The following is a 12,043-nucleotide window of genomic DNA, read 5'->3' as shown; positions in this document are numbered from 1 at the left end:
TCAGAGTTCTGTGGGTCGACTGGCTTAGCAGGACAGGTCTTTGGTTTGGTTTTTGTTTTTCCATTTTCTTTATGGAATCCCAACTGTACAAAGTTCCAATCCATGTTAAACATCTAATTTCTTAAGATGAATACTCTTTGGAATACCCACCACATTTGGTGGTTTGTTGTTTTTTTTTTTTAATAAAGAAGAAAATAAACTTACTCATACTCCCATCACCCCTCCAAAAAACTATTAGAATTTTGATATGTATACTTCCACCCTCCAAAATGGGTGTATTTTTATGTACATATACAACGTATACCTATACATATTAACTTAAAATGAAATTATTACATATAGTTTGTAACTGAGTAACTATCTTTTCTGAGGAGTAATTGATATTTATCAGGTTAGTAAATATCATTGGCAGGATCAGTTCTAAACGTGTAAAAACATGAGATTTCAAAAAATGGTTAACTGGTGTGTATATGTGTATTCCACTCCATGCCAGTGGAGTGTGTTGGGTAGGGTATGTGTGTGGGATATCCATTCATCTGTTGATGGACACTTGGGTTAGCTGGGCACTTCTTGCTTGTGGTCTCACATGGCTACAGTCAGCTGTCGGCTGGGACTGGAGATCTGAAGGCTCAACTGGGCTGCATGTCCAAGAGGGCTCACTCATGGCTGGCAGGTGGTGCTGGCTGTCATCTGGGAGCTCACCTGCGGCATTCGGCTGGCATGTATACTCTTGACCTCTCCGTGTGGCTTGGACTTCCGACAGCGTGGCAGCTGGGTTCTGAGAGGGTGCATCCAGGGCGTGCGTGCTCCAAGAGACAGAACGTGGAAGCTGCTGGCACCCTAAAGCCTGGGCCTGGCAACCGGGACACTGTTACCTCTGCCAAATGCTATTGGGAGGAGACTTGAATTAACCTGCCATATAGAACAGGAGATTGGAGAAGTGGGCAGGGGTCAGACTGTACAGGGCTTTGTAGGCCCTGGTGAAGCAGTCTGATAAGAATCCTGTGAGTGTTTGCAGGGGTGAGTTTTGAGAGTTTAAGTATTTTAAACGTTTTCTTAAATAGTGGACACTTTCTTGCCGTAGAAAATTGTCATTTGGGGGCAGGGGCATGGGTGTAGGGAGAATGGCATTAGAAAGGGTCAGCCGCTTCCCTGGCTCACTGTGTAACTGCAGATTGCTTCCCTTCTCTGGCCACAGTGCTCTATCTATAAAATGAAGGGATTGAGCAAGATCGGTCACTTTCAAAGTGTTCTTTGAGTTTTAGAGTTCTGGAGAAGCACTGTAGTGCTGTGGGGGCAGCAACGGGGGCCAAGTTGGAACTGCTCTGTTCCCCTCCCCCACTGCCTTCAACCAGTAACCCTCTTGTATATCAGCTAAAAGTGCTGGTGGCCACAGGTCCGGGTGTACCAGGTTTAACTTAGCTACATGTAACAGAAAACCCTAAATAACAGCAGACTAGCAAGATGAAAGTTCATTGTTTTCTTAAGTAAAAAAGGACTGGGCTCTGCAACCCAGGGCTGCATAACCCAGGGCTGCATGGCAGCTCCCTTGTGTCTAGGAATTAGGCTCCCATCTCTGCTCAGCCATCCCAGTACTGGCTTTTTTTTTTTTTTTTTTTTTTTTTTGTCCACACTGCACGGCATGCGGGATCTTAGTTCCCCAACCAGGGATCGAACCCCTGCCCCCTGCAGTGGAAGCGCAGAATCCTAACCACTGGACCACCAAGGAATTCCCCCAGTACTGGCTTTTATCCTTAGTATCACCTCATGGGCCAAGATGACTCATGAAGCCCCAGGTAGCTGGAAGGACAAAAGGGGCAGAAGAAGGGCACATCCTCACCTTTTTAAGGAGCCTTCCTTATAGCTTGCTTACACCAGCTCATTGGCCAGTACTTAGACATGTGGCCATACCTAGCTGCAAGAAGTAATGAGAAATGTCTTTTTGGGGGCTTCTGTGTGTCCAGCTGAAAACTGGCTTCTAGGAAAAGAGGATAAGAGTTATTTCTCCCCACTAAGTGATTTCCCGCTGAGGATCTTTCCAGCTCTGCTGGTTCTGAGTCTGTGAATACCCTGATGGAGATTTAATTGAACAGACATTTATTATTTATTGCACATTTACTGTTGGAAGGCTATGAACCATTCTCTTGGTATGAAGGTAACAGGTATTTGAGCACGTGGCTTATCGTTCTCCCAGGCTGCAGCCTCCTTGGGAGGACATAAACAGGTGACATGTAATTGGCAGGGCTGAGACCTGAGGGATGAGAAGAAGCCAGGCATGCAAAGAGCTGCAGGGAAAGGTAGTTCTTCATGTCAGGGACATTGAGAACTAGACTCTGCCTCTTTCATGGCCCTGCATCCTCTGCACTCAGCATAGTATCCATCCACTGGTGTATCCTGGGCTCACATGTGGGTGCTGTGCATGGAGAAACCCCAGCTTGGTAGTGGGATCTCAGTAGTGTCAGTGTGGTGGTGAAGAACCCCAGACGTTCACTGCACCCAGCAGCAGGAAAGTGTGCCTTCTTCAGCTGGACAGTGACCAGGCTAAGGGCCTGACTTAGGGTCAACCATCAGGGATGTGAACAGATGGACCTGGTCAAGCTTTCTTTCCAAACAAGACCCTTATTCCCCACTTTCTTTCCAAACAACACTCTTCTCCCTCATTGGGAGCAAATGAGCACATCAGTCTTGGCCTCTCACTGCTTGTCATGTCAGAGCTGATGTTGCACTGGGACAGCTACATGTGCTGATCCAGATCCATGTAGAGGGGATGGATATTCCAGATTTGGAATTCACCAAAGGTCAACAGCAGGTACTTTCTAAGAGGTCAAGGAGGGAACAGCTCCTGATTTTATCCTAATGTTCCAGCCCCCTGGGAGATCACAGCTTTGCTTTCCATTTGAAACCCTTTAAGGTGGCCTGTGAAAGTCGCTTGGCTGAGGTCCTGGCCCATAGTAGGTACTCAGTTACTATTCACTTCTTCCTCTAACCCCTGACAACCTGATCTGGTCTTTCTGGTGAGATCCCTGAATTCTCATTCATTCACTGTAAACATATTTATTGTACCTACTATGTGTTGAGGCCTGTGCCTAGGCTGGGAATCAGAAGAATAAGCCACAGACTCGGCTTTTGAGGTGCTTGTTGACTGGGTGAGGGAGCTGGGAGTGAGGTATAGTAGTTAAGAGCAAAGGTTCTGGAGGAGATTGCCTGGATTCAAATCCCTGCTCCACCAGTTCCTAGCTGTGTGACCATGAGCATGCTACTTAACCTTTCTGTGTCTCAATTTCCTCATCTGTGAAGTGAGACTAACAGTAGTACTTACCTCACGGGGCTCTTAAGAGGATCAAAAGAGTTAATGTACACAAAGTAATTGGAACGTTGCCTGTCACATGTATGTACATGTGAAGTCCGACAAGACGAGGATTAGATAGAGTCAAGCTGTCCATGAACACTTGGCTGTGGCTTAGTTGGTACAGGCCTTGCACCAGTGTGTGTGGGAATCATGGTGAACAAGAGTGCTTGGGGCCTACCCTCATGGCAGTGGACAGGGAAGGTGGTTATTGAGCACATCAGTGTGCAGAAGGCAGCAAAGGAGAAGTGGTACAGAGCCCTCTCCTAGGAGCTGAGGCTTGGGAGCCGCAACTGGTCTTGGAACTTTGGAAGGTGTTTGTGGAGCGAGGTGTTCGGTTGGGTGTGAAGAAAGAGTGGCATGTCCATTGCAGCACTGTCGTATGGGGAAAGATTGGAAACAGCCTCACTGACCAGCAGGAGGGGACTGGATAGGTAAACCGCAGTTTATTCGTGCAAATGGAAAACTTCAAGAGACACTAACACGATCACATGATCCACACCATCAACATGGCCAAATCTCTAAAACAGAGTTGACTTTTTAAAAATAAATTTATTTATTTTTTAATTTTTGGCTGCGTTGGGTCTTCGTTGCTGCGCGCAGGCTTTCTCTAGTTGTGGCAGGTGGGGGCTGCTCTTTGTCGTGGTGCGCAGACTTCTCACCACAGTGGCTTCTCTTTGTTGCGGAGCACGGGGTCTAGGCACGCAATCTTCAGTAGTTGTGGCACGCGGGCTCTAGAGTTCAGGCTCAGTAGTGTGGCGCACGGGCTTAGTTGCTCCGCGGCATGTGGGATCTTCCCAGACCAGAGATCGAACTTGTGTCGGTGGATTCTTAACCACTGCGCTACCAGGGAAGTCCCTGAGTTGAATTTTTTTAAAGTTGAAATAGGTTACATGCAATATGATGATGGTGGTGGTGGTGATGGTGAGAGAATTTTCTGAGAGCTTTCTACGTGCCAAGCACTGTTCTAAATGCTATGCTTATATTAATCCATTTGATCTCAACAGCCCTATGAAGTGGGAACTATTATCAGCTCTATTATACAGTTAAGGAAACTGAGGCACGGAATGCTTAAGTCACCTGCCCGAGTTAGTAAGTGGCATAGTCAACATTAGAGCAAGGTCATCTGGCTCGACCGTCCATGCTTTTACCATTGCGCTGTGTAAAGAGCACACAGAATAATACCTTTTAATATAAATAGTAAAGTGTAATCATGCATAAAACCACAGTATCTTCTGGAAAGAGGAGGAAGTGGGAAAGAAATCATAGGATAGAGCTTTTATTCAGGTGTATATTTTTTAAAATCTGAAACAAAGTAAAGTATTAATATTTGCTAATTTGGGTCACAGCTCTGTGGACTGTTAAATTATTTTCTGTATTATCCTGTATGCTCTGAAATTTTTAATATATTTTCATTGAAATTTTTATTGAGATAACTGTAGGTTCACATGTACTTGTAAGAATTAATACAGAGAGATCCCATGTACCCTTTACCCAGTTTCCCCCAATGTTAACATTTTGTGAAACTATAGCACAGTATCACAACCAGGATATTGACATTGGTACAGTCCATCCATCTTATTCAAATTTCCCCAGTGTTACTTGTACTCACTTCTGTGTGTGTATACTTAGTTCTATTCAATTTTATCATGTGTGTATGTTCGTGTATCCATCACCACAGTTAAGATATCAAACAGTTCTAACATCACAAAGGTCTTTGTGTGGCCAGTTTATAACCACACCCACCTCCCTAAACACACACACACACACACACACACACACACACACACACACACACACACACACATCTGTAGCCATCAGCAATCACTGTTTTATTTCCTCTTCCCCCTAGCCCCTGGCAACCACTAATCCCATCTCCATTTCTTTTTTCTCAACTTTGTCATTTCACAATGTTATATAAATGAAATCATACAGTATGTGACCTTTTGAGGCTGACTTTTTTCACTCAGCATAATTCCCTTGAGATCCATCCAAGTTGTTCCCTGTGTCAGTAGCTGGTTCCTTCTTATTGCAGTAGTGCTCTGTGGTGTGGATGTACTGCAGTTTGTTTAACCAGTCACTTGTTATATGACGTCTGAGTTGATTCCAGTTTTTGACTATTATGAAAAAAGCTGCTGTGAACATTCGCATGCTGGTTCATGTGTGAATATAGGTTTCCATTTCTCTGGGATAAATGCCCAAGGGTACAGTTGCTGGGTCATATCGTAATTGCATGTCTAATTTTATAAGAAACTGCCAAACTGTTTTCCAGAGTGCCTGTACCTATTTCATAATTTTAGGAAAAGGATTTTGGCTGGCAGAGGGAAGGCATACCAGGTAGAGGGGAGAAGTCTGCAGAGATCTGTAGTTTGAAAGTGCATTGCAAGCTTATGGAAGAGCGGGGCATTTCATGTTGCTGGAATATAGTCTGGGCTTAGTTAATGAGGGAACACAGGTTTGCTCCTCACTCTATTCAGTCAACAGATCTTTACTGAGCTCTTACATTTACTGTTCTAGGCACGCGGGGATACTGACTCCAGAAGCCTGAGTCCAGCAGACTTTTCTGGACTCAGGTAAAATAATTACAAGGTGCATTGTGAGCAAGGCGGAGGGACAGCCTTTGGCAGGGTATGTGGAGGGCATCTACAGACCTCTAGTGTTTTCCATGAGAGCAGGGACCATGCCTGTCTCATTCTCCCCTGGCCCCCAGCACATAGTAGGCAATCCGTAGATAATATGTTAAATGTTGAGTGAATGGTCTCATCCAGTGTACACATTCCCTGGGAGTGTGACCTGTCAGCAGCTGCACTTCCCGATCCCACTGTGTGGGTAAAATGGCAAAGACTCAGTCTAGACACCCCAACCTGGGGTGAATTACCGCACCACAGATTGGAAGCCAGCATGACATACAAAAGGTTGGAATGCTCTACTGTAAATTTTTAATTGTTAAACAATCAAAGAGGGTTGTAAATTCCGTGTGGCGGGACAGTATTGCATACTGTGCCTCTTGCCGCCGCCAAGGTCTCTTATCAGCCCGTTGGGGTTTCACAACCTCTCGTGCTTCTTGCATGTTGCAGGGGCCCCTCCGCAGGGTCTCTGGGGCATGGTGCAACGCCGTCCTTTCTCCCATGGGGGTGGCGGCCCGACTCGCTGTGCGCTCTCTGTCTGACTTCTTCTCCTTCTGTCTCATGCCTAGATTTTCTCCAGAGGAACATCCAGTGCTTGCCCTGCCAGGGGCCCCGGCCCAGTTCCCTGTCTTGGAGGAGCATAGGCCGCTCCAGAAGTACATGGTGTGGTCAGATGAGATGGTGAGGACAGGGGAGGCCCAGATCCGTGCCCACCTCATCCGGCCCTATGTGGGCATCCACCTGCGCATTGGCTCCGACTGGGTAACTTCCCCCTTCCTCTCATGGCCGGGATGGACACGTCTCTGAGCAGGGCCCATGCCTGTGGGGATTGGACACTGAACCCACTGCACCACATCCTAGCCAGGGCAGAGAGGTCGCACTTGGCCAAGTTCACGGGACTGTGCCCCACGATCCCACCGCAGACACGTCAGAAATGTGGCTCCAGAGCACTTGCTTGGCAGTTTTCATTTTAACAGTTGCCATTTTTATCCTCATTTCACAGATAGATAAACTGAGGTATCAAGCTAGGCTCTGGGTCAGACAACAAGCCAGAAAGAGCCCCATAGACCACAGTCCTCTGTCCCAGCTCAGTGTTTAGCCAGTAGACTCCGTGTTGAAAAACAAGCTCTGGAGGTTGGGTGGGGCTCCCCCCAAATGAAGATGTCATCCTCCAAATTTGGCAGCTGCTTAAATGTGCAGGAAACTCATCAGGTTATCCTCCTTGTGAAAATAACTGGAGTAATGTAGACAATCTCCTTAGTTTGCAAAAGAAGATATATATGTACGTATGTGAGAAATACTCATCGTTGAAAACTTGAAAGATACTGAAAAGTATAGAAAGTAGATCAAAATCCATTCAGTGTCAAATGAGGAAGCAATCACACATTTACCCACTAGATTCCCTTCCTGCCCCCCCTTCCTGCCCCTTTCCACAAAATAAAGGAGCCAGGCCCAGAGTATTTTGTGAGTGGTTTCAGATAGTTCCCATTTATGCTTCCCTAGAACATAAGAAGATATAAGATGCTTTTTTTTTTATAAAGCTAGCATAATGCTAATACCAAACTCAGATAAGGTCAACTCAGGAAAGTACAGCCCATTCTCATAAAGAACATAGATGCCCAGATCCTAAGTAAAATATTACCAAGTAAAATCCAGTAGCATATTAAAGAACATACAACACAAACAAGTAAAATTTATCCCAGGAATGCAGTGAAATTCACTGTATTAACACCCAAAGAAGAAAAATCATATAATCATCTCAATGGAGGCCAAGAAAGCACTTGATAAAAAGTCAACAGTCATTTATGATTTAAAAAAGAAGAAAAACAACTCTTAACCAACCAGAAATACAAGGGACCCACCTTACCTTGATAAAGGCTATCTCTCCGAAACCCACAGCAAACACGTACTTCTTGGGAGCTATCAGAAGTGTTCCCACCGAAGTCAGAAATCAGACAAGGCTGCCCATCGTCACCACCACAGTTCAGAATTCTGCTGGAAGTTCCAGATAGTGCAGTTATACCAAGAAAAAAAATTGTGTAAAGCCAATATCCCACTACCCAGAAATAACCACCGTTAACTGTTTTGATGCATTTCCCTCTTCCCTCAACGCTTAAAAAAAAAAAATAGTTGCGCTCCTCCTGTATTGCCTGCCTTTTTCCCCTTCCCAGCTCTTGCTTCTGGGGTTGCGGGCGGTGGCCGTCTTTAGCTCTGTCCCCACCCGCCCCACAGAAGAATGCGTGCGCCATGCTGAAGGACGGGACCGCCGGCGCCCACTTCATGGCCTCCCCGCAGTGCGTGGGCTACAGCCGCCACACCGCCGCCCCGCTCACCATGACCATGTGCCTCCCCGACCTGAAGGAAATCAGGCGCGCCCTGAAGCTCTGGGTGACAGCGCTGAACGCCCAGTCGGTCTACATTGCCACTGACTCTGAGAGTTATGTACCCGAGATCCAGCAGCTCTTCAAAGGGAAGGTACACGTGGGACGTGGGCCTGGTGGGAGGGCAGCAGGAAGGGAATCAAAGGAAGCACCAAGGTGGTCTGCCCGCTCCCACCTCCTGCTTCACGTCCTCCCACCACCAGGCTTTTACTTGAACATCAGGTTCCCTTCCAGTTCCTACCCTTCTTTAAACCCCAGCTCAGACACCTCCGCAGGTGCTCCGCAGATTTCCCTCCACTCCTATCGCTAATGGATCCCTACTGGGAGCTGTCACAGCACTTTATCACATCTCCTCCTGAGACACCTTCTAGACTGTGAGACCAGTGTAGAAACAGGTCTTATTTCTTCCCGGTTGTGACTCCTTGAAGGCAGGATCCAAGGTGGACTCACCATTCTACTCCTCAGGGTGTAGCCTGTTGCTTTGACCTCCTCCAGTGCTGAGACCCCGCCTTGCCATTACAGTGTCTAGGACAGTGCCTGACACGTGGTAGACACTTGGTAAATGTTCGGTGAATAAGGTCATAAAGAGTGGGCCTTTGGTAGGGCAGGGGTCCAGTGCAGCAGAGAGATTAAGAGCATGGACTCTGGAGCCAGAGGACTTGGGCTCTACTCACTGTGCAGCCTTACACAAGTTACTTTACCTCTCTGTGCTTCTGTTTCCTCGTCAATAAAATGGGACTGAGAGTAGTGCCTACATCTCATAGTGTAATTGTGAAGATCAAATATAAAGAAATTAAAACAGGTCCAGTAAAAAATAAGTGCTGAATAAAGTTAGCTGTCATTGATAGTAGAAGTAGGTGGTTGCTGAATACAAGGAAGGCTCTTTTGTGCTTAGTAAATGATTAAAGAGGTGGTGAATAGTAGGTGTTCAGTATATGAGTAAATACTAGAACAGGCTTGTTACTGTATGAGTGAAGAATAGGTAATAAGTAAGTAGGTATCGATAAAATGACGGAGTTAATAGTGAACATTCAGTAAGACTTTTGAGTGAATGAAGGCCCTAAATGCTTGTGCAGACCTTAAAAGACAGACATCCGCTTTCTAGCAGTGGGTGCCCTGGGCTGTATGTCGAGGGGCTCCCTTTCTCTCTCTTACCAGCTTGTAGAGGAAGTGCCGAGTCAGAGCATTCTGGTCCCCACACACCCGCTTTATAGAAGAATATCAGAGCCGGGAGACCTTGGAGCGCCTCTAACCCAAACCCTGCGTTTTATAACTGAGGAAACCAAAGTCCCATGAAGGACTAGAATTTACCCAGGAGGTCTTGGGGCTCATTTTAGTGGGCAGGACACAGAGTGGGTAAGTTTCAGGGCGTGGGTGGAATTGTTCAGGGGATTTTGACCATGGTTAAGCTGCTATTATTTTTATGCTGCCATCCAAATAGCAAGATGATGATATTTATTACATCAGAAATCTCTGTGTGACAGCAAAGCACTTTCAGCCCCAACTCTGCCCACACCCCCATTTGGAGAGTCCCAGGGAGTTTTTTTGTGAGTTTCTAGAGTTGGTATATTTGTTATACCTTGAGTTTCTTGCCATTTTCTATTTCCTGTTCCTGTGCCACTGTTCTTGCACTTTTCCACCACTCAGCCCCCTTCTCCATGGGCTCAACCCACCCTTTCTCTTGAACTAAGCCTTGCTCATCTGTTAAGCTGGGCCAGTGCTGAGCCGGTGATACTGATAAATAAGATGTGGTGCTGCCTTCCAGGGCTCACAGTCTAAACTCAGGAAAAGAGACTTGCAAAGAGTTATAAGATACGCCACAAGACAGGGCTAGGCTTGGGTGTGGAGGCTCATTCACTCACTTGTCCGGTCAACAGATGCGTACTGAGGCAGACCCCAGCCAGCAGCGGCAAGCAAACTGACACAGCCGCAGCCCCAGTCAGGTGCAGGAAACAGACGTTAACCAGAGAATCACTAAGGAGTGAAAGCTACAAACTGAGATGTGTACTATGAAGTAAAAGAACGTGGTTCTGTGGGAGTGTAGAGCAGAGGAGCCTGGACTAGATGGGGGAGCCAGGGTGGGCTTCCCCAAGGAGGTGTGACTTGAGCTGCAGGGTGAGAGTTAAGTAGGAGTTAACCAAGCAAAGAGACAAGCACTCCAGACAGAAGAGCATGTGCAAGGGTCCTGAGGTGGAAGGGAGACTGGTGTAGTGGCTGGAGCTCAAGGTGGAGAGGCAGCTGAACAGGCCTTATAGGCCACATTCAAGATTTGTCATCTTTATCTGAAGAGCAGTAGGACACCAGTTAAGGGCGCTCAGCGTGGGGTAGAGGGAGGAGTCGGGGGATAGGGGAATCTGAAAAAGTTTCCTTTGGTGAGTAGACCTGGAGGAGAAAAGATTATGGTGACTGGCCAGGGAGTAGTAATCCATCAAGAGAAGGGTTCACCTTTGGGGAATATCTCGGGGATAGATTGGACAGGACTTAAGTCTTGGAGGCATCCGGGCAGCAGAACCAAGTGGGTGGGGTGCGCTTTGGTCAGATTGTGGTTTGGTGGGAGAAGCCAAGCCCCTCAGGTGACCTTGAGCTGAACCTTGAGAGTATGGTCAGGACCGTGATGGATGGGAAAAGGCGTTCCCGACAGAGGGAACCAAGAAGCAAAGGCAGAGTGTGAATGAGTGTCTGGAGCTGAGGGGCTAAGGCAGCTGCTGGGCAGCACTTCTCTCAGGTGCCCCGACCCTACATTTTAATCCTCTGTACGCCTCCTTGTCTGTCTGTGACTTCAGCACAGGGAAAGAAGGTGGCGGGTGGCTGCAGGCCTTGGCTGAGCTGGCCACTTAGGCCTGCACCCTGGCTAAAACACCCTGCCCTTCCTCCTACAGGTGAAGGTGGTGAGTCTGAAGCCTGAGGTGGCCCAGATCGACCTGTACATCCTCGGCCAAGCTGACCACTTTATTGGCAACTGTGTCTCCTCCTTCACTGCCTTTGTGAAGCGGGAACGGGACCTCCAGGGGAGGCAGTCCTCCTTCTTCGGCATGGACAGTCCCCCTCAGCTGCGGGATGAGTTCTGATCCTACCTGGAGCATACTGCCTGTCTGAGTTGTTCCCTCCAGCCAGCCCTGGCAGCCAGAGGTGCTCCCAGGATTGATCCCCAAGGATCAGGGAACAGAAAAAAGTACCAGGGACTTCCTGGAGGAGGAGGAAGACAGTCCATCTCCCAGGGCACGGGACTTCCAAGCTTCTAGTAGCCAGACCATCTCCCTTTCTCATGTGCTCCCTGCTGCTTCTCCTGGGAATTTCTCACACCAGCAAAGCAGTCCAACCTCTGTCTTTCGGTCTGCCCTGCTCTGAGCAGCCTGGGATGCTAACTCTATTCGGAGAGATTTTTTTATAATATATAGAGAGAGATTTTTATAGTTTTGATACAAGGTCATGACTCCCCTAGAACTCTCCCTCATTTTAAAAAATCAGTGAAGTTCATTAACATAGGTACCTGAAGTGACCTTAACAGAATGTGGATAAGGCCAGGGGTGAGTGGGTGTATTGACTGCTTTTCCAGATGACCCCCAAAGTGGCCCTCAGACTCATCCCCACTGCCTGGCCAGAGCCATTGTCAGCCCCCCTTTCCTAGGCCATTGCCAGGGTTTGGGGCACAAACATTCTTCTCCATTGTACACACTATGCAAATAGAA

At 47.4% G+C, this 12,043-nt stretch overlaps 1 protein-coding gene across 4 annotated transcripts in view; it reads left to right on the top strand.

The window, feature by feature from the left end:
- The window catches only part of POFUT1 (protein O-fucosyltransferase 1), a 23,332-nt gene extending 11,289 nt beyond the window's left edge, over window positions 1–12,043 (top strand). For 2 of the 4 annotated variants that reach the window (XM_028485748.2, XM_007122342.3), the window contains exons 5-7: window positions 6,543–6,735; window positions 8,206–8,448; window positions 11,234–12,043. In XM_028485748.2, coding sequence (XP_028341549.1) covers window positions 6,543–6,735; window positions 8,206–8,448; window positions 11,234–11,422 — 625 coding nt within the window. In that variant the 3' untranslated portion in view covers window positions 11,423–12,043. Of the gene's footprint in view, window positions 1–6,542; window positions 6,736–8,144; window positions 8,449–11,233 lie in introns of all 4 variants that reach the window. The other 2 variants (XM_007122340.4, XM_007122341.3) reach the window with 2 other exon arrangements.

This window comes from Physeter macrocephalus, unplaced genomic scaffold (genome assembly GCF_002837175.3).
Source record: "Physeter macrocephalus isolate SW-GA unplaced genomic scaffold, ASM283717v5 random_550, whole genome shotgun sequence".
NCBI classification, from domain to species: domain Eukaryota; kingdom Metazoa; phylum Chordata; class Mammalia; order Artiodactyla; family Physeteridae; genus Physeter; species Physeter macrocephalus.
Note: the sequence above shows the minus strand (reverse complement) of the source record. Positions and strands in the feature narration are given on the sequence as shown.